Below are 19,918 nucleotides of genomic sequence, written 5' to 3' on the forward strand. Positions count from 1 at the left end.
GCCAACTCCTCATGGTTCAGATGGCTGTCGGGCTCTTCAGCCCACCTCCTCTTCCTCACTGCTCCCTGAACGTCAGAAGACCACAGAACGCTAAACTGTACTAAAGTCACCTCTATTCCTGTCTGAAATTAACGTAAGACAAACGCACGCCAACCAGCACTCCTGATCAGCAGCTGCAGGCCGCGTGCCACCATGGTGAAGGGATCTAGCACTAGCTCGAGGCAAAGCAGCCTGACATTTTAGCTGTGAACTCTTACCATTAGTAAGTTTATTATTTCCTCTAGGAGTCTCAAAATGTTGACATCATGACCACTTTCCAGGGCACTGTGACTCAAAGCTCGCAACTGAATAATTAATTTCACCTGCTTATAAGTAAGTCGCCGCTGAACTGCCTGTGTTCTCTGGGGGCCGCTCTGGCTCTCAGGCTCCAGCTCGGGTAACAAGCTCCTGGCAGCTGCTCCATATGTTTGTGCAGAGGTCAGTGCACAGGCCCTTGGCCTTTCTTCAGGATGGACAGAAGAGGTGTGCGGCAGGCTGTATGAGCCAGCACCAAGACCTTTCTTAACATGCCTTCCTGTGCCTGTAACTGAACAACAGAACAGACACAGCATGGCCTCCCTCTGGGCTTCCACCGGATGCTAGCTTATCTCACTAAGCCCAGGCTGTGGGAACTAAGCAGCAGCAGAACCCAAGGCAGACCTCCCAGACCTCCCTCACCTGCTCTCCGGGTGTTCATGGGCCATCCTTCCCAGCTGCCAAGTACTGTCACAACCACCTTTGCCCAAGGCTACCTCTAGAAGCTGTCTACCTTCTGTGATGAGCTAAGAACCAGAATGGGGTAGTGAAACTAAACAAGAGAACAGGGCCAGACTGGAGGCAGGAGCCAAGGGTACAGCCTGCAAGGACCAATGAAGGGCCTTTTTGGCTGTCCTGAGCTCTATGGAGTATGTTTCTGGGTCACCCTGCAGATCACAGTCCTCTGGCAGTATCCTTGGAAAGCACACAAAAGAGTTGTGTCGTATTTGTAAAAAATGAAAAAAAGTATTCTTTTTAAGAAGCCTAACTATTCTTGGGAGGTAGAGGCAGGCAGACGTCTGAGTTTGAGGCTAAACCATAACTAGCTCTAGGCCAGCCAGAATTACATAGAGACCTTGTCTAAAAAACAAAAATTAAGAAACCTAAGTAGTATAGTAAACTAAAAAACCTTTAAAAGCACAATTAAACTGAATTTTTGCTTGTAAGTTTTTTAAAGCTGGTGAAAAGATTACAGACATCTTTGGGGTGTAAGCTGTTCTTATCTGAGAGTAGTCAAACCAGTTGGTAGAAACCATCTGTTAAAAGGCTGCACATACCAGAGCCTTCCAAAGCAACCATCAAAGGAAGGTGCCGCTAAGAAGCCCAACTCCCCAGGGCGGCCCTCTACCCACGCTGGGTGGACGCAGGTCAGCTTCTCTGCCAGTAGCCTGGGTCCACCTCTACTCTGAGGCTCAACAGCTCAGGTGCAGGCCCACCTGGCTGGTCCAACACCCCTGAACAGCTACATCCAACTGAGCCAGCAGCATCTTAGAAGGATTAATTATCAACTGCAGTACTCCCAATTACGTTGACTGACCAATGTTTCCATCCCAAGATCTGCTGATGTGCACTCTGTCCTCAGGGCTAGAACTTTATGTTTTAAATGTGATTGGAGAGGGCACTGACAGGACTGTCTGTCAGGGCTGAATTCCACTCCTTCAAGTCTCCGAATTCCAATTTAAAACACAGACTCACGACACCAGGAAGGGGGGAGGGGGGTGGGGGGAGGGAGAAGAAGTGGGACCAACTTTAACCCATTTCAGTTCCCAGGGCACACTTGGTAAATTTGGTGTCTTTAATGACTCCCCCAATGCCCTCCATGGACACTCTGCAGGTATAATCCACTTGGCACACGGGCAGGCAATGTGTGAAACCGAACCGTAAAGGGAAGCATGCCTGCTACTGCAGTGGGATTAGAATTCAGTGCAGGTTATAAAAATATTAAACTTAATATCGTATTACAGGAGGCGTATTTTTGATGGGCCATCATATTACCACTTCACCTGCTGTATCTGCTGGCAAACGTGGTTTGGAATATTAATGGGAAACTCCCTCATTATTAAACTGCAGCACTAAAGGAACTGCACCACCACCAACAGCTCACCACAAAGACATTTTCAGAAATTATCTACCTTAAAAATATTTTCCCAACATACAGTTCAGAAAATAGACAGGGAAACTCTGTGTACACGCACACACCCCTGCTTCCAACAAGCCACTTAATGGAGAGTTCTAGCCTCCCTATCTATGTCTAAAATCCTGGGGAACCCAATTTCCCTCCTGCGCTCCCCATCTTCATGTGGTGCTGCCAAGTTCAGATGGTGCATCGGCCCCACTCGGGAGGCTGGCAGACATTGAAAGCAAAGGGCCAAATCCGGCATTCTGGGCAGCGAATGCCCCTGCACTGTACCCTCTCCTTCCTCCTTCCTCCTTCCTCCTTCTCTCTAACAGCTAGTACTTCCCAGAGGGGTCTTCAAAATGGGTGGTGGAGCAGTCCTGGCCCCTTCAGGCATGCTGTGACATCCTGGGTGGAAAGCAGGAGAATGTTGGCAGAATTTTAAGTTCATTTGATGGCCACTGTTTTGTAAATTATATGTAAAAATTCACTACCAAACATGTACATGTTATAGGAAGAATAAACGTGAATTTCTTCTGAAAATTAGGAAGAACACGAATTAATAAAATATGTGAGATTAATTTATCTTTTTAAGGCAACACAAATCTATCTCCACCAAAGTCTGGCTAGGTTTTGTCTGGGTTGGTGAGGAACACGCACAGCTCGGCTAGCATAAGAGCTGGTGCTGTTGAGGAAAGTGCGCTGGACTCTCCCATTTACATTACAGCTCCAGGACCCATACAGGTGACTAGGTGGGCAAAAGTCAACCAACTAGCGCAAGGCTAGAGCTGGCTTCAGACTCGGCTTTCCTGACCTCAGAGCCAACCATCTTTAGATGGTGTCAAGGCACGTGTGGTCCCGAGTGCTCTGAGGAAAGTGCACTGCTTGACCACCCACCTTCTCCCAAGAAACTCCTACTCAAGGTGTAGGACTCACCACATCATCCTACAGCTGCACTTGGAGGGGACCCTCAGACAAGGACAGTGCTTTTTTATGTGTATTTGTCTGTGTGAGTACATATGGGCATGTGTGTGTGAGTGTCCATGCCTGTGTGCACATCAAGGTCACTCTCCACCTGTCCCTTTGAAGCGGGTCTCTCCCTGAACTTGGGGCTTGTACCTTGGCTAGGCTAGAAGCCAGCCAGCCCAGCAGTCCTGTCTCCACCTCCCTCAAAGCTGAGGTTACAAGTGCACACAGGACACCTGGCCTGTCATGTGTGTGCTGGAATCTGAGCTCTAGACCTCATGATTATGGAGCAAGGGTTCTTAACCCGAGTCAACTCTCCAGCACACAGACAATGCTCCTAAGACATTCAAGTCTAAAAACCCAGAGCCCACAGACTGGGCCCTTCCCTCAGCTATAAGGCAGCCTTCAAAGGACAACGGGCACAGTTTCTCTGTCCCCCAGGTACCTAATGAAACCAAAGGAATCTTTCCTCATGTACAAGCTTGTCTCATGTACAAGCTCTGTCTGCAGGGAAGCCTGCAGACAGTCATGATTCAGCTGCTGTCCCAACAGATTACACTTTAGACTCTGTAAGTAGCCACGGCCAACCTAGTTGGGCAGAAGGACAGTGTCATGGGAATAACCGCTGGACCACTCCCTCCAGCACCAGCCACTAACAGCCACATGACCCAAAAGTACCATTCAGTGCCTGGCTCCTTCCACTCTGATCTGTAAAGGGAGACAGCCATAGGCCCTTGCCCTCCTTAAGAAGCAAATGGCACATCAGAGGTAGTAATAGCTTCCAAGCATTCCCAAGATGGAGAAGGACAGCTCTAGACACAGAGTGACACAGAGACACAGATTGACATACATATACACAAAGTCACACAGACACATACACGTGCAGTCACACACAGTCACACACATACATATGTACATAGTCACAGGCACATAAACACAGTCACACAATGACCCAGAAGGCACCTACTCTACACAATTGCCCACTAGGATTATTTTATTCAGAAAACGAGGCGTTTCACTCATGTTACCGGTGAAAAATTGGTACTTTTCATCTGCTGGTAAACTCAAATTTGCTCAAATGTGGTATGAACAAGGAAAGTGAGAGGGAACAGGACTAAAAAGGAAGGAGCAAGGCTTGGGTGTACCTTGAACGGCAGCGTACTCACCTAGCATGTACTAGGCTTGATTTCCAGCACCACACTAAATGGGGGGGGGGGGGTTCAGCTGACCCTGATCTCAACAGAGACAGGCCACCTGGATCCAGAGGTCCCAGAGGACCTAGAGGCCATACCCTGGCCCATGCCCTTCTTCTAGCATGCCAGTTCATGGAGCACAGGCTCTGGCCCAGACAGACCACACCTTGGCTCTGTCACACATCAGCTTCGTTACCCAGTAGCTACCATAAAGTGGAGGTTGACAGTGCGCCCTTCACCGGGCAGATGATACATGCTAAGGACAGTGTGTGACCAGCTTCCAGCTAACTGCGCCTGGGTAAAAAATCTGGCTCAAGAGTGCAGAGCAGGCCTCACAGACTCAGAGAAGAGTCTGGGGCGGGGGGGGGGGGCAGGCCGTGGTGAGTACACCATAATGAGAGTCACCAACGGAGGCGAGGAATAAGAGTTTGAGATAATGAAACACCTTGTATCTTTCCAAAGAGGTGAATCATTTTCTTCTAGGTGTCAAATGAATAGCCAAATGTATCACAATCAAAATCTATCATGGAAAAACCCAGACAGGCATTCTCTTCAAATGAGAAGGTGGCCTTAACGACGCCGAAGCTGGGAGGACACTGAGTCACCAGGGTCTAAAGGACACACTCCCCAGAGCGCCCCCTGAGCTTCACAGGTTCTGATGAGCCACAAGTTTACTCCATTTCCCAGATACATTTAAACTCTAACACATCACTTATACCTCCCTAATTCTGAACCTCACTTCTCAGCCTAGGCACTCTACCAGCCTCTCTTTAGAAGCTGGGCTTTGGAAAATGCACATAGCAAGGAGCAGAGCCCATCAGAAAGCACAGGGCGCACACCCTTGACTGCACTGCTTCTTGAGCCCCAACTCCTCAGCTTTGCCCTCACCAGAGGCACCTCCCAATCACTGGATGACACAGTCAACGTCACAGAGCATTTAGCGTCAAGAAGAAAATAACTCTATTTAGCTTTCTCCCACAAAGCAAAATTAAGTCTGTTTAGCCCTTTTCTATTTATTGCCAAAGGGCAGATTTAATTTCAAGGGAGCAAAGCCACTCTCAAGTCAACTCTGAAGTCACCACTTTAATTTTGCTCTAACTACTGAGGCACAGAGGCTGGAAGCATTAAAACAAAGAGATACTCATTACGGAGAGACAAAGGTGATGGGCCACTAAGCTTTTCCCCAGGAGTGGGGTTGGAGAGGCGGATATACGTCAGTGGTCTCCTACACTGCACTGCACACCCATGCTGACAAAGCTCCAGTTCTGGGGCCTTCGGAGCCCACCCAGGACCTCCAGACCCAGAACTTACCAGATACGTTGATAGAGGCACCAGCATCAATGACCCCACTGTTGGGCCGCACACAGTACCTACGAGGTGCTGTGGTCTTCACTTTAAAACACACATTTCGGTCAGTTGGGTTGCCAAGCTTTAGGTTGGTGGTGACAACATCAGTGAAGGGACCTGTGAGGAGACACACAATTGGTTGAGGACTTGGGAGGAAAGAGTAGAAGACAGACTGGTTTGGGCAGAAGAGATATGGACATGGCAAGGGAAGGGGCCAAGATCCAAATCTTAGTACCGAGTAGTGTCAGTGCACAGGAGCACGAGCCTGTCCTGGAGTTGGGAAGCCCTGAGGATAATGACTATGGTCTCCCCATCAGCAAGACCCCAGAAAACTTCCAACACAGTGACACCTAGCACTGTACCAATACTGCTGTGTTACAGACAAGAACATAGCTCAGGAAGAGGACCCACCCCTGAGAACAGTCACAGGATCCAAACCAGAGGCCCAAATCCAAAGGCCGTTAGTGCACTCCATATTCACTGCCACAGTACCACCAGGAGATCCAGAGGGACTGCAGAGGGCAGGGACTTCAGGAAAGACCAAGTGCAGCCCCCAGGGATGGTCCGAGCAGAGTGTGCCCGAATGGCAGATGTCAGAACTCCGGGGGCTGGTGGTGCACAGACACGGAAACCCTGATAGCATGGCTAGGCTGCCAGGACAGCCTCACTCCCTATCTGACCCTACTCCCACCCATCCAGAGCCCTGCTGGGCAGCCTGTGCCGAAAACACATTCAGCTTTAACAACTCAGGCTGAAGCAAAGCTCTGTGGCCCTGGGGATATTGTTTATTACTATTATTTATTCATTTCCTACTTTATTAGATTTTTTAATTAAAAAAGTAAAACATGCTTCTTAAAACAAACCAAACAATGAAAGATGTATAAAGAGGAAGTTAATAAGTTTCCTTCTGTGCCCTGAGGTAACTAATATTAACCATTTGGGAGCTCGTCCAACCATCTACTCTTACATAATAATGTGTACGTCCTCAAGAACAAATGCACACGGGGTTGTCTCAACACCAGGAGGATCACACACCTGTTTTCACTGGCTACAGTGGACACCTGACCACTGGGCTTACTGGGGGTCAGGTGGGGAGGGGCGGACTACAAGACCTCTTAGGTTCTTTTCTGTTCCGTGTGTGTGTGTGTGTGTGTGTGTGTGTGTGTGGTGAGCTATGTTTCTGTGTATGGTGTACTTGGTGTTTGTGTGTCCTGTGCTTGCACATCTGGGCACGTGTGTGATGTGTGTACGCAGGTATTTGTGTATTTGTATATGTATGTGCTTGGGTGTGTAGTATGCTTGTGTTTTAGTGTGTAGTGTTTGTGCATATACGTGTTTGTGTGTTTCTGTGTGGTATGTATGTGTGGTTTGTTCTGTATGTATGTGATATGTGTTTGCACAAGTGTGCTCATGTATGTAATGTGTGTATACAAGTATCTGTGGGTAGAGTATATTTGTGTGTGGTGTGTATGTGTATAGTACATGTGTGTGTTTATGTGTGATGTATATTTGTGTTTGTATCTGTGTGTGTGGTGGGTATGTGGGTGTTTGTGTATTGGTATGTGTTTGCATGGTGTGTTTCTATGAGGTATATGTGTATGCAGTGTGTATAAAGGTATGTGTGTTTGTATGTGGTATGTGATATGTGTTTGTGTATGTGGTGTTTGTGTGTAGTGTATGTTTGCACACATGTGTGCTCATGTGTGTGGTATATGCATGCAGGTGTTGAGGATTTTGTATACGCATTTGTGTGTGGAGTGTGCTTGCATATGTGTGTGGTGTTTGCATGTGTGGCACATGTTTGTGTGTTTCTGTGTGGTGTATTGATGTGTTTATATGTGTGAAGTATTTTTTGTCTGTATATGTGTTTGTGTGTGTGTGTATGTTTGTGTGGTGTTTGTGGTGTGTATACAGGTGTTTATGTGTGTGTATTTGTGTTATACATAGAGGTGTGGTCTGTGTACTCTGTGTGTGTGTGGTGTGTGTTGCTAGGGACACACATGTCCTACCTCTGAGCTATATCCCCAGCCCTAGAGCCATGTCAAGTTTGCCTATTTTCAAGATGGGAGTCATATCTTTGTTTCTTACAGGCAAGCTTTCTTCTTCTGTCTTTATGTGACAGGGAAGCAGGGACGGGAAGGGGCGGGGATGTGTTTCCGTGGTCACACAGAAATACACAGTGGCTCATCTGTCCCATCTCAGAAGACAAAGCAGACACTCAGAGGTGTGCTTTGAAGATTTTTCATTGAAACTCTGTGCTGCTTACAGGACTATACTCTGCCCGTCTCTGTCCTCAGCACTGTGTGTGTCTGACACAGAGTAAAGGTCTCCATACACATCTACCAGTAAGGAAACTACTCACAGATTAGCTCCAGAAAAAATTAGTATCTCAGGCTGGTTTCCTCTAGAGGTGCTCAGAGCAAGAAAACTCAATCTGACGTGGGCTTAACTTAAATACAAATTAAGAAACCAATAATGGCGGACAGGAGAAGGGGCTTGATTCCAAAATCAAATAAACCACAGCCAGTTCTGCTACAAGGAAACACAAATTTGTCCAAATGTGATTGATGTGCACATTAGGGGACACTCTGAGCATAAAACAATTTTCACATTTGCTTATGCATAATTTTATCTGCAAGCCCTGGGTGCACACAGAAAACTGCACCCACTGAACCTGGCTGAACAGAAACACAGAAACACACCACAACCTCCCAACACAAGATACCTCAGCTCCCCTCACGGTGCATCATGAGCCACACCCACCCAATTGCAGACAATCCTTCATCTCCCTCCACGGCAGAGTAACCAGGGGCTGGTAACTGTGCTGATGTCAACTCCACATGGGAACTTGGGGCACACTATCAGTTGTAGATCCGCTCTCTATCAGCATCTTGCCAACATAGGCTGAGTGCTGTGCACCTGACCTCACTCCTCCAGCCCCCTGTGCTCTCTGCCGTTCTGCCTTGGAGTGTGGAGACTGAAGGGACACGTGCTGCCTTACTGCACAGCTGCTGAGGCTCTGGATCATCTCCTGTTTGGGGACGAGCTACCCTCAAAGCTACTCTCACCCCCACGGGCAGCACCTTCAGGAATTAAAGGACTAAAGAGAATGTTTCCGTCTGCTCACTTTTCAAGAGGCCCTGCCTTTGGCCCTCTGGGAGCCAGGCTGGAAGGCATGAGAAATGACTCTTGAAGGATCTGGAAGTGTGGCTACACCCAGAAGTGCAGACAGGCCTTGGTACTTCATCTCAGGTCTGACTTCATGGAAAACCACCCCTCTCAGCATTCTAACCCAGGCCTGAAGGATTTTCAGCTATGGCGACCGAGAGTGAGGTGCTGACTGACAAGGTTCCATCCTTGCAGCGAGTTTGCAGACTCTAGGGAGAAACAGGACACTCAGTGTTCAGTGTCCAGGGATTATGAGGCAGCAGCTCTCTGGAACCCAGGCCCAGTCCACTTCACTGCATGCAGGCTGACTCTTGGCAAGATGCAGAGGTTGATCCCCTTTGCTTGCTTACAGTGGGGATTACTTCAGTAAGCAGAGGGTGAGCACAGGCTATAAAAAGAAGACCTAAAAACAGCTCTGATTTTTCTAGGGCCAAAGAAAGCAGCAAGATACCTACACCTGCACGGGTGCAAGCAAGTCACCGCATGTATTTCTCTAGCCCTCACATAAAATACATGAAGCATAACTCGATGCAGGTGCTCAGGGGTGCTTCGGGACAAAGGGACCCCTGAGGGGCAAGTTTCCTGTATGGTCAGGCCAGGTGTGTGGGGGGGTCATGGGCACAGTGGGTCAAGTCTGTCATCCCAGCATTTGGGAGTGGAGAGGCAGGGAGCTGAAGGCCACCCGCAGCTACATGGCAAGTTCCAAGCCAGTCTAGGATACATGACACCCTGTTTCAAAAAGAAACAAGAAAAAGTGATAGTTTAAATATGTCTCAACAATTAGGTACTAGTCAGCTGCAAAGCTTCTAGAGGTGAGCTTAACCTTGCCAGTTTCAGCAAGCTCTGACTCAAGAGCATGGAAGTGCCTTCAGATCAGAAGGCATATAGTATCCCACACCTAAAACATGCATGATGTCTCATGGAGGGGAAGTAAAAGTACTTACAAGTGTCCAACCAGTGTCCAGCCCAGTTTCTAGTCTCTCCTTCTCCCTCCCTGCCCCACACAGGGCCCAGATACCTGGCTCTCACTCTTCTGGTTGCTGACTAGAAATAAGCCAGCGTGGCTGGGCATGGTGACACACACCTTTGATCCCACTGCTCGGAAGGCATGGCAGGCAGGGGCGGGCAGATCTCTGTGAGTTCCAGACCAGCCTAGTCTACGTGGCCAGTTCCAGGTCAACCAGGGCCACACAGTGAGAAACTGTCCCCAGATAAATAAATAAATAAAATAAAAATTTTTTAAATTGGGGCTGGAGAGATGGCTTGGTGGTTAAGAACACTGACTGTTCTTGCAGAAGACCCGGGTTCAAATCCCAGCACCAACATAGCACCTAACAACCGTCTGTACCTCCAGTCCCAGGGGATCTAACAGCCTCTTCTGACCTCCACAGGCATTGCGTGACATGGGTGCACTTACCTACATGCAGGCAATACATGCATACACATAAAATAAAAATAATAAATTTTTTAAAAAATTAAAAATAAACTAGATTCCACTGTGCAGATTGCAGAGATATCCCCAGGTTTGCCTACTATGTAGCCAGGTAAATTGTGTTTCAACTTCCATTAATCACATAAGAGATGTCTAAATTATTAAAAGACAAGCAATATTGGTAAGAATGAGGAGGATAAAATAAGCAGCTTCTCCACTCTTTGGTCTTGGGCTTTCATTAGCAAGTATTCGTAAGACTCTGGAGGGAGCCAGGCTGAGAACAAGACAAGGAGCAACATCACTGTGAAAGAGCAAAGTCTCATGGGAAAAAGTCAAGGCGTTCTGTGAAAGCAGGCCAACCCTCTTCTCCCCACTCTGGGCAATTTACTCCAAGAATTTTATTGAAAATAAATTCGATTTGAGTAATTATAGGAGATAAACCATGTTAGTGCTCTCCTTCTCCCTGCACTAATGAATCAGAACACACAGAAACCTCAGTAAAGATGATGGAAAGGCTTATGAACGTCATTCCGATTTCTACTAGTCACTGCCATTTCATAAAACTGCCATTTCCACTAAAGCATTATGTAAAAAATGGGATTTTACTATACAAACATGCATATTTATCACCAATGAATTTAAACATTGCATATAAAATACAAAGTCAATTTTACAAATGAAATCTTCAAAAGTTAGATATTTTTTTTCTTTTAAGATATGCAAAAATGATTTGTGCCTCTGGAACTGAATGCAGACTTTTAACCCTTTTCTTCCTCCCCTGCACTCCTATTTCAGACATCTACAGAAAAGCAGAAACCGCGTGTCTGAAATGTGAATGAGGCGAAAGAAACACCAACCTGGAGGAAATTATGAAACACTTCCATGTTCACTGTCGTATTTTAGTTTGCAGTGTCCTTACACTTCTCATCAGGCCTGTGTCCCTGTAAACACTCATGTAGTTGGTGAAGATGCTCATGGAACAGCATGAATGTTGACTCCTCACAAGTTCTCATTGCACTAGACAAAGTGCACTGCATAAACCATCCCCTTCATAAGCCAATCCTTCCCCAGGCCCTGCCCGGGTTTGCCTTTTGCCTTTGTCTTTTTAAACTGCTTAAGAAAATAAGAGGACCTGGACTCCACCTGTTTGAGAAAGCAAAAAGCACAGTACCTCAGACTTATAGTACTGGCTGGAAGGTCAAAGGAAAAGCCCACCATCAGTGATTGTCTCACCCAAGAGGTCAGGCTCCAGCAGCTGAAGATCTCTTCAAAGATGGCTGGACATGAGCCAGGCTCATACTTCTAACTTCAGCATTTGAGAGGCTGAGGCAGATTATGAGTTCAAGGCCAGCCAGGGCTACGAAGTGAGTTCTAGGAAAGCCTAGTCTACAGAGTAAGACCCTGTCTCCAGACAAACAAAACAAAAAGCCCAGATCAATTTACCTATCAGGAAATATCCATGACATATTTAAGCATTCTCCCAGTCTCCGTAAGGTCTGAACACCTCACTGCCACCACTCACCTAGAGACCATCATCAACGCAAACTTCCTCTCAGGGTCGGTAAGCACCATCTTTACAGAACGACTGAGCAGCTCATGTCCTACGACTGTGAAAACAGCGAATGCTCCAGAACTCACCACAGCCTCAGCCCTTCCCATTGGTGGAACTCCAAGCATGCCTGCCGAGTCCATCTGTTAAACGGTGGGACTAAGTGTTTAAGAGGTAAAAATATTTTATTTTTAATAGCGCAATTCTACTAGAAACTGAAGATTTACAAAACCCAACTGTATACGCCTCAAAACAGAAGAAAATCTGTATGACTGTGGATTTGGGGTGACTTCTTTGAAACCAGAGGCAGAATCCATGGAGGAGATCAATGACAAGCCGGACTTCATTACAGTCAAAACTGCGCTGAGCTGTGGCTCTGTGATGAATACTCACAGGAAGCCCTGGATTCCACCCCCAGCTCTGAAAAACACACAAAAATAAATACAACTGCTCTGTAAAAGAATGAAGACAGGTGAGCCATAGACCAGGAGAAAACATCTGCAAAAAGGCAAAAGACCATCACTAAAATGTATAAAGAAGTCTTAAAACTCAACAGTAAGACAACGAACCGCCTGATTAAAAATGGACAAGAGAACTGTAGCTGTCTCTCCACAAGAAAAGATGCCTCCACCCCCGTTTGTGAGAAGAAACAAGCTGGAAAGGCAACACGTGTCACACATGCCCACTAGAGCCCAGAGAGTCACCACAAGAAAGCTGGAGAGATGTGGAGCCACAACCCTTCATCAGTGCTGCTGGGAATACAAACAGTGCAGCCACTCTAAAAGACAGGGGCAAGGGGGCGGGGTAGGAGGGCTACACACAAGTTGGGCAAGTGCTCTACTACTGATCTCTCTTCCAGCCCAGCTAGGCACTTTCTTCTTTTCCTTTCTAAATTTTATTTATTATTTTTAGGTGCATGCATATATTGCCTGCAGGTAGGTAAGTGCACCCGTGTTGTGCAGTGCCCGCAGAGAAGAAGAGACTGTCAGATTCCCTGGAACTGGAGTTACGGTCAGTTGATAGCTGCCATGTGGGTGCTGAGATTTGAACCTGGGTCTTCTGCAAGAACAGTCAGTGTTCTTAACCACTGAGCCATCTCTCCAGCCCCAGGTAGGCATTTCTTATAAAACCAAACACAGTCTCATTATGTAACCCAGTAATCACTCTCCTTGGTACTCCCCCAGATGAAGTAGAAACTTACAGCCACCCCAAAATCTACACATAATAGCTACAGCAACTTTATTCATACCTGCCAAAGCTTGGAGGCAAAAAAAATGTCCTTCAGGAGGTATATAAAATAAAACTGTGGCCCACCTAGTCAAGGGGGTAATAGTCACTAATACACGATGTTATTGTCATGGAAGGGCATGGAGGGACCCTACACCATATTCTACATGACAGTCACCACATGGCGTTTTGGAAGAGAATTACCAACAGTCAAAAGACTAGCACTGGCAGAGAAAGAGGGACATGGGAACACTGTACAGAGGAATCATCTGCTGAGACCTAGTGCATACCTCGGACTTTGGGTCTGGTACTGTACACCTGCCATCAAGGCACCAGCACTGGGGTGGACAGTCCTCGGCAGAGGCAGGGCTTATGACAACTCCCCTTTCTGCATAATTTTGCCGTGAACCTACAATGTTTAGAAAACTATATATATGTATATTTTTTTTAAAGATGGAAGGATTTGTCCTTTTCTATTGATTCACTTCCGGCAGCAACCCCAGCATTTTCAATATTACACATCGCTGAGACTTTGAATACGAATGTGTGTGCATACATGAGCAGACACATAGGATGCAGTGGCAATGTTCTGTTTTGCACAGAAATTGCTTCTTTTCCTCTTCTGGAGCTCATAAAATCCTGGTGTTACAAATACATCTCCTTCCTTTGTAATTTATCTCCTGATGTAGCTATGAGCCATTGAAATTCATACTGTATGTGTTACCAAGTAAGTTATACACCAATTTGATAGATAATCTATCGGGTCTCAGCCTTGCAGATGTAAGCTTAAGTTATTAGCTCCGCAGTCTCTTCAGTCGGCATAAAAAGGCTGTATCTGCTCCCTCTCTTGCACACAGCATGTCTCTCCTCTCCACGACCCCCACCCCCAAACAATAAGTGGCCACATGCACTCAACCCTAGAGAGAGCCTTCAGGCAGAGTGAAGACTTTTGATGGATGTTGCTGGGACAATAAAACAGTGCCTGAGGTCTCAACACAATAGACTCTGTGTGTGGGAAAAGACATTAAAATAGGGAGACGGGCCCCTCTGCAGTCAGGTCTGCTGTTTACCTTTCAGCCTGTGAGGGTCTTTTACATGGCAGGCGGGCTCCTGTTTTCTGCCCTCCCGACCTGGCTACAGGTGTCCCACACTTGCTCCCTGTCCTAAGTTTTCCCCTTCTAGGAGGGAGGTTCCATGGATGCGCAGCTTTTGCCTCTTGTTCACAACTGACTGTCAGAATCGCCAAGCTGCTGAAGAGGCCAAGCAGCCTGCGGCTGGGCTCTCTCCCAGGGGTCCCCTGGAGTGAGGCTGGATCTTCAACCTCTCCACCTTTCGCATAAGACTCATTCTGTGTGCTCCCTTCTGTTCGCACATGGCAGGGGACCACACCACTCAGTGCCACACCAGGCCCAGAAGAAGCCCAGGCCCAGCCGGCTGGCTGAGTGGCACCAGCAATGGCACGCCTCTTTGCTGCTGAGTGTCCATCGAGTCTATGCCAACCACAAAACCCGAATGTGAAGTCCTTCTAAGTGTGTGCTGTGCATACACAGACACTTAAAAAGGTTTACTTGTGTCAATGCTGCTCTCATCATAACTAGTCAATGTTTTAAAGTTGCCTCCTTGCTAAAATAACAAAAGTAAAAGCCAAGCTTGGCACCCCATGCCTGTAACCCTAGCTCTAAGGAGGCTGAGGTAGGAGGATCAAGAGGTTGAGGCCAGCCTGGCTGCCCCACTGGGAACAGGGGAGGGAAGTCAGGAGGGGGCCACAGGGACATGCAAAGAGGAAGAATTCTTAGATTGCCACGGGTTCAAGAGTAAGGTGAGGTCTCCCTAAATCTATTTTCTTGATTGAACTGTTGGCTCAACATTAAATCAATTCTTCACAACCAATGCGTTTCAACGGCACACACTGTACCCCAACACTCCAGCAGAAAGCTTCCATAGCTCTTATTCTGAAATAATCACATACAAAGAACCCTACAAACAGACAAAATCGCTCCTGAAGAAGTTTTAGACTGCAAAGTGCTCTAAACTAGTAAAATGTCCTCCCTTCTGCCGTCCTGGGACATCCAGCTGCCGAGACGTAATGGGGCATATCCATTATTACAACTGAGGGGCCAACACCCAGAGCTGTCACTGTGGGGACATCAAAGGAACCCAGGGCCAGCTTGGTGGAAGCAGACAGCAGCCCGCAGGCTCCCTAACTCCTTGTCACCACCTCCACAGGCAAGATAACAAGAGAGCCCAGCATGTGTATAGCACAAGAACTCAATGGGTCAAAGCACCCAGGGAAGGCTGTGTAGAGGAAGCAGTGTAGCCTGGGGAAGCTGTGCAGAGGGGCAGTCCCGTTAACAAAGAAGCCAAGTAGTCAGAAGCCACGAGTCTGAGGAATAGACGGTCTAAGTTTGAGGGAATAAGACACAACCGTGTCAAAGGAAGCGGAGCGGCACTTCAAATCAAAGTCCAAAGATGCCTCTGGGGAGTAAGGAAAAGTGAGGAGTACCCAAGGGCAGACAGGACAGGATGCATAGACACTCCTAAATTAAGTCCTACATACCTCAGTGAAGGAAGATTTAAAATACGGCCACCACTCTACTAAGTTGCACCATATTAGAGCACTCGTCCCATTATCTGAGTATTTCTGAAATGACTGTTTCCTACAAAAAGCAACGGACATGTAGAGTTAGATCTAGACACGGCACGTCTCTGAAAGAATGCCATGTACACAAAAATACCGGTGCCCTGACCCAAAGGCTGTCAAAACTAATAAGCCTATGATGGCCATCACTGCTGTGTATTTTACAAAAATCAAGATCACTGCCTAAAACCTGTTCAGATAGCAGTGGTCCCAGTAACTTTCAACCCATACCTGCAACTTTGATAAAAGCTGTTTAACAACACAGAAGAGGCCTTTGCTCAGCTAAAATAAACAGTGCTAAGCTGGGTGTGGTGGTTCATGCCTGTGATCGCCACACTTGAGGCGGACGTAGGAAAACTGCAGTGAGGTCCAAGCCAATCTGGGCTACAGAGTTAAGTGGCAAGCCCGACTTGGCTAAAAATGAGACCTTGACTCAAAAAAACAAAAACACCCCCACACACACCTCGTTTGACATTCTGGACTTTTCTAAATAGCACAGCACTGCCAATACAAGATGATTTTATATATCTGAACCCCCAAATAAGCCATTTAAGAAACTGGTTTTCCTATGCATAGCCTTCACCGTCTACTAACAATCATCTAGTCACTTTCTTCTACTTTCTTCAAATCTGTGAACACCATGATCATAAATAAGAAGGTAACCTGTGTTTTCCTATGAGCTCAGTTCTTTCTGCAGAGGGGCAGCAAACATGGGTCATCCTTTCCCAAAGCAAGCATGGGCTGAGAGGGACACATGGCTGCTGAGGGGAGGAGCAGGCAAGCACGAAGGGTCCCAACTTCTGCCGGCTGTGGCTGCTACTGGATCTGGACTGCAAGACAAATGAACATCACCATCTCAACCTCCACAGGCCAGGCATGTGGCTCCCCGCCAAAGGTGCCCTCCTCAGTAGAGGGCACAACCTGCGGAGGGCACAGGTAGCCTTCCGCACCTCTGCTCAACTGGACTTTCAATTGGCCAACAGTGAGAAGGGGTAACAAGCGCTTTACAGGTTAGGGTGGAATCTGGTCAGGTTTCCTTTCCAGGAGAACCTAAGTGGCCATTCAAGTGAGAAGAGATTGCCAACCAGGTCAGCAGCTTCTCGAAATAAGTTCAACTAGAGCCCGTGAAGGGCTGTAAGACCGAATAAAAAACATCTTCTATTTTCCCCTCCTCTGCCTTTGGAAATCAGGCTCATTCTTTAGGGTTTTGCCCAAATGCCTTCCATTTTAGAATGGTTTACCCAATCTCTCTAGCCAGGAGAGATCATTCCTTCCAACTACGTTCCAACAGCAAGATGGTGTCTTGCTAAGTTTGTGTCTGCAATCTGACGCCCAGTCCCCTGGGCTCCAGGCCCAACCACCTGTCTCCAATCCCCCTTGCACGCTTCCTCGGTATTCCACCTGTTTGATCCCCTTGCACGCATCCTCGGTATTCCACCTGTTTCCGATCCCCTTGCCCGAGTCCTCGGTATTCCACCTGTTTCCGATCCCCTTGCACGCATCCTCGGTATTCCACCTGTTTCCAATCCCCTTGCACACTTCCTCGGTATTCCACCTGTTTGATCCCCTTGCACGCATCCTCAGTATTCCACCTGTTTCCGATCCCCTTGCACACATCCTCGGTATTCCACCTGTTTGATCCCCTTGCACGCTTTCTCGGTATTCCACCCCACCACCCCCAGCCTCCTGGGCCCACTCCTCTCTAAATTCTGCCAACCGTATACTCAGTTAAAGTATGACGACAGCAGGTAGAAAAACCAGAGAGGGGCACAGTCTACAGCAAGCTTGAAGGGAGTGTGAGGTCAGTAGGCCACAGCACAAAGGGGCACAGAGATTATGCTGGCCTAAACAAAAAGCGGGTGTGAGGGGCAGGAAGAAGGGAGGGCTGGGCCGCCCAAGTGGGTGTAGAAACACTCCCAAGACATATTCAGTGGGGTGAGAGGGTTGGTCCCCAAAGGGGGTGGGTGTGTTGAGTCTGAGGAGCTTCCACAGCAAACAGGTGGACCGGATGTCTAGCCAGTAGAGAGGCAAAGAACCTCACAGAGCAGCAGAGCGGGCTGGGCACTGCACAGAAGCTGAAGGAGCACTAAGGGCAGCCCAGGGAGCAGGAAGTGGGGAAGCCAGAGCGTCCACTGAGAGACTAGGAAGAGGCAAGCGCTTAGGTCACACAGGGAAGCCTGGAGCACGGAGAGGCATAAAGAGCAGGAAGGGAAGGTGAGGCAGCACTCTAACTTGCGGCTTCCCTCCGTGAGGGAAAACCAGGCATTAGCTAAGTGGGGAGTGTGGGAAGAGGGTTCTCTTCAAGTACATGGGGACAAGGTCGGAGACTGGAGAGAGCTGGGAGGACACGCCCAGGGAAGAATCAGGGAGCTGATGAACGAGCAGCACAGGTGAAGGGAAGGGGTGGGTATGGAGGCCATCTTGGTACCCTTGAGCAGGAGGGAGGAGCCGTGGCCACCCAGCAGGAAACCTTATTTCCTGAGAACACTGAGCCCAGTCAGTGCACACAGCAGGCCGTCTTCCTTCTTCTGTGTCTTCTCTCTTTTCTGTGTTCTTCTAAGTACTAACCCCTTCCTCAGTCCTACGCCTCAGACCACAGGCCATCAGCTCTCCAAGAATGACACGTGCTGTGCCTGGGTGCTGTGCCTGTGTCTCAGGATCGGGGAGGAGACAGACAGACCTCAACTGACACAGTGCTTGCTGACTAACGGAGAAGGGAGATCATCAGTGAAAACACAGTGGCTGGTGTGAAAGCCTAGTGTGTGAAGAGTCTGTAAAGGGACTCAGAGCAGTGACGTGTGTGCAGAACCTTGGTGGTAAGCCGGAGGGAACAGTGGAGGAGGACGAGGAGGAGGACAGAGAACAGCACGTGCAAAGTCCTATGGAGAACAAACACCGGAGAGGAAGATGCTGCAGGCCAGATGGGGAGTAACAGCTATACATGGTTTTGTTATCTTTACTCTAGTGATGATGAGGAGACCTTAACAAACTAAGCAAGGTATGATCAGATTCGCATCTCTGAATGTTGCACCAATGTGGGAAAAGGCAGAACTCAGACAGAAGACCTGTTAGGAAGGCTATCGGCCTTCTGCAGAAAATGACGCAGTCAAGGGGAAAAGGGTAAGGGCCACGGCAGTCACAGCCTCCCGGGGGTCAGCTGTGTGAATACGAGCACCAGTCAATGAGCTAACAGGAAGTGATGACAGCAGAGGAGAAGTGGGTGCCAAGGGCATGAGTCTTCAAGTGCCCACTGTGTACATGGCACCCCAGGGTGCACCTCCAAGCCAGCCTGACCCTGTTGCATGCTCCCAGGTCATCACTCTGGGGACTAATGACAGCTCCAGGCACGCTCATACAGAACCTCAGTTGCCCTCTGGCCACAGGAAGGGTTTCCTGCTGGGTGGCCACAGCTCCTCCCTCCTGCTCAAGGGTGCCAAGATGGTCTCCATACCCACCCCTGCCCTTCACCTGTGCTGTTCGTTCATCAGCTCCCTGATTCTTCCCTGGGCGTGTCCTCCCAGCTCTCTCCAGTCTCCGTCCTTGTCCCAGATGTACCTGAAGAGAGAACCCTCCCCCCACACTCTCCACCAGTCACCGGGACTCACTCACCTGCTTCTCTGCCCAAGGCAGTGGTGGCCTGTCACAGGCTCAGCTTTCTGAACACGCACTCACCTCTAGTTCCCGCTCTGCCAATCCACAAGCTAATGAGACCTCTACCCCACAGGCTCCACCGAACCTCCCAAGGAACAGGCAGCTGAGCTACCGCTAGTTTATGAAGTCAAGGTTTTCTAGATATACAGAATCATAAATACCATAAAATTTGACACAAAGTGAACTGGTCTTCACAAGGTAGACTGAAGCACAGCCTAGAGTTGTCAGTCCTCTATAAATTCAAAACATGAATTGACATCCTTAAGTAGTCACCTTGATGGGGTGTGGTGCTGCATGCCTATAATACCAGCTCTCAAGAGGCAGAGGCAGATGGATCACTTTGAGTTCGAGACCAGCCTGGTATACACAGTGAGTTCCAGGCCAGCGAAGGCTACACAGACCCTGCTTCAAAAAAAGAGAAAGGAAAAAGAAATCCTGCTGTCTCCCCAACCCCTACGCTCCTACCATGTCGGATGTCTGAAGGAAAGCTAGGTCACCAGCAGTTCTACGGGGGTCACTTGCAAAAATTCAGTCTACTCAGAGCACCACTGTCTGA

General features: G+C 48.2%; 1 protein-coding gene across 1 annotated transcript in view; it reads right to left on the reverse strand.

The window, feature by feature from the left end:
- Vapb (VAMP associated protein B and C) overlaps positions 1 to 19,918 on the reverse strand; it is a 42,001-nt gene that overhangs the window by 12,879 nt on the left and 9,204 nt on the right. Inside the window, exon 2 of the mRNA XM_008842445.3 lies at positions 5,662 to 5,814. Within this exon, the coding sequence (XP_008840667.1) occupies positions 5,662 to 5,814 (153 nt within the window). The remainder of the gene's footprint in view (positions 1 to 5,661; positions 5,815 to 19,918) is intronic.

Source organism: Nannospalax galili, unplaced genomic scaffold (genome assembly GCF_000622305.1).
Source record: "Nannospalax galili isolate Female #2095 unplaced genomic scaffold, S.galili_v1.0 scaffold231, whole genome shotgun sequence".
Taxonomy (NCBI): Eukaryota; Metazoa; Chordata; class Mammalia; order Rodentia; family Spalacidae; genus Nannospalax; species Nannospalax galili.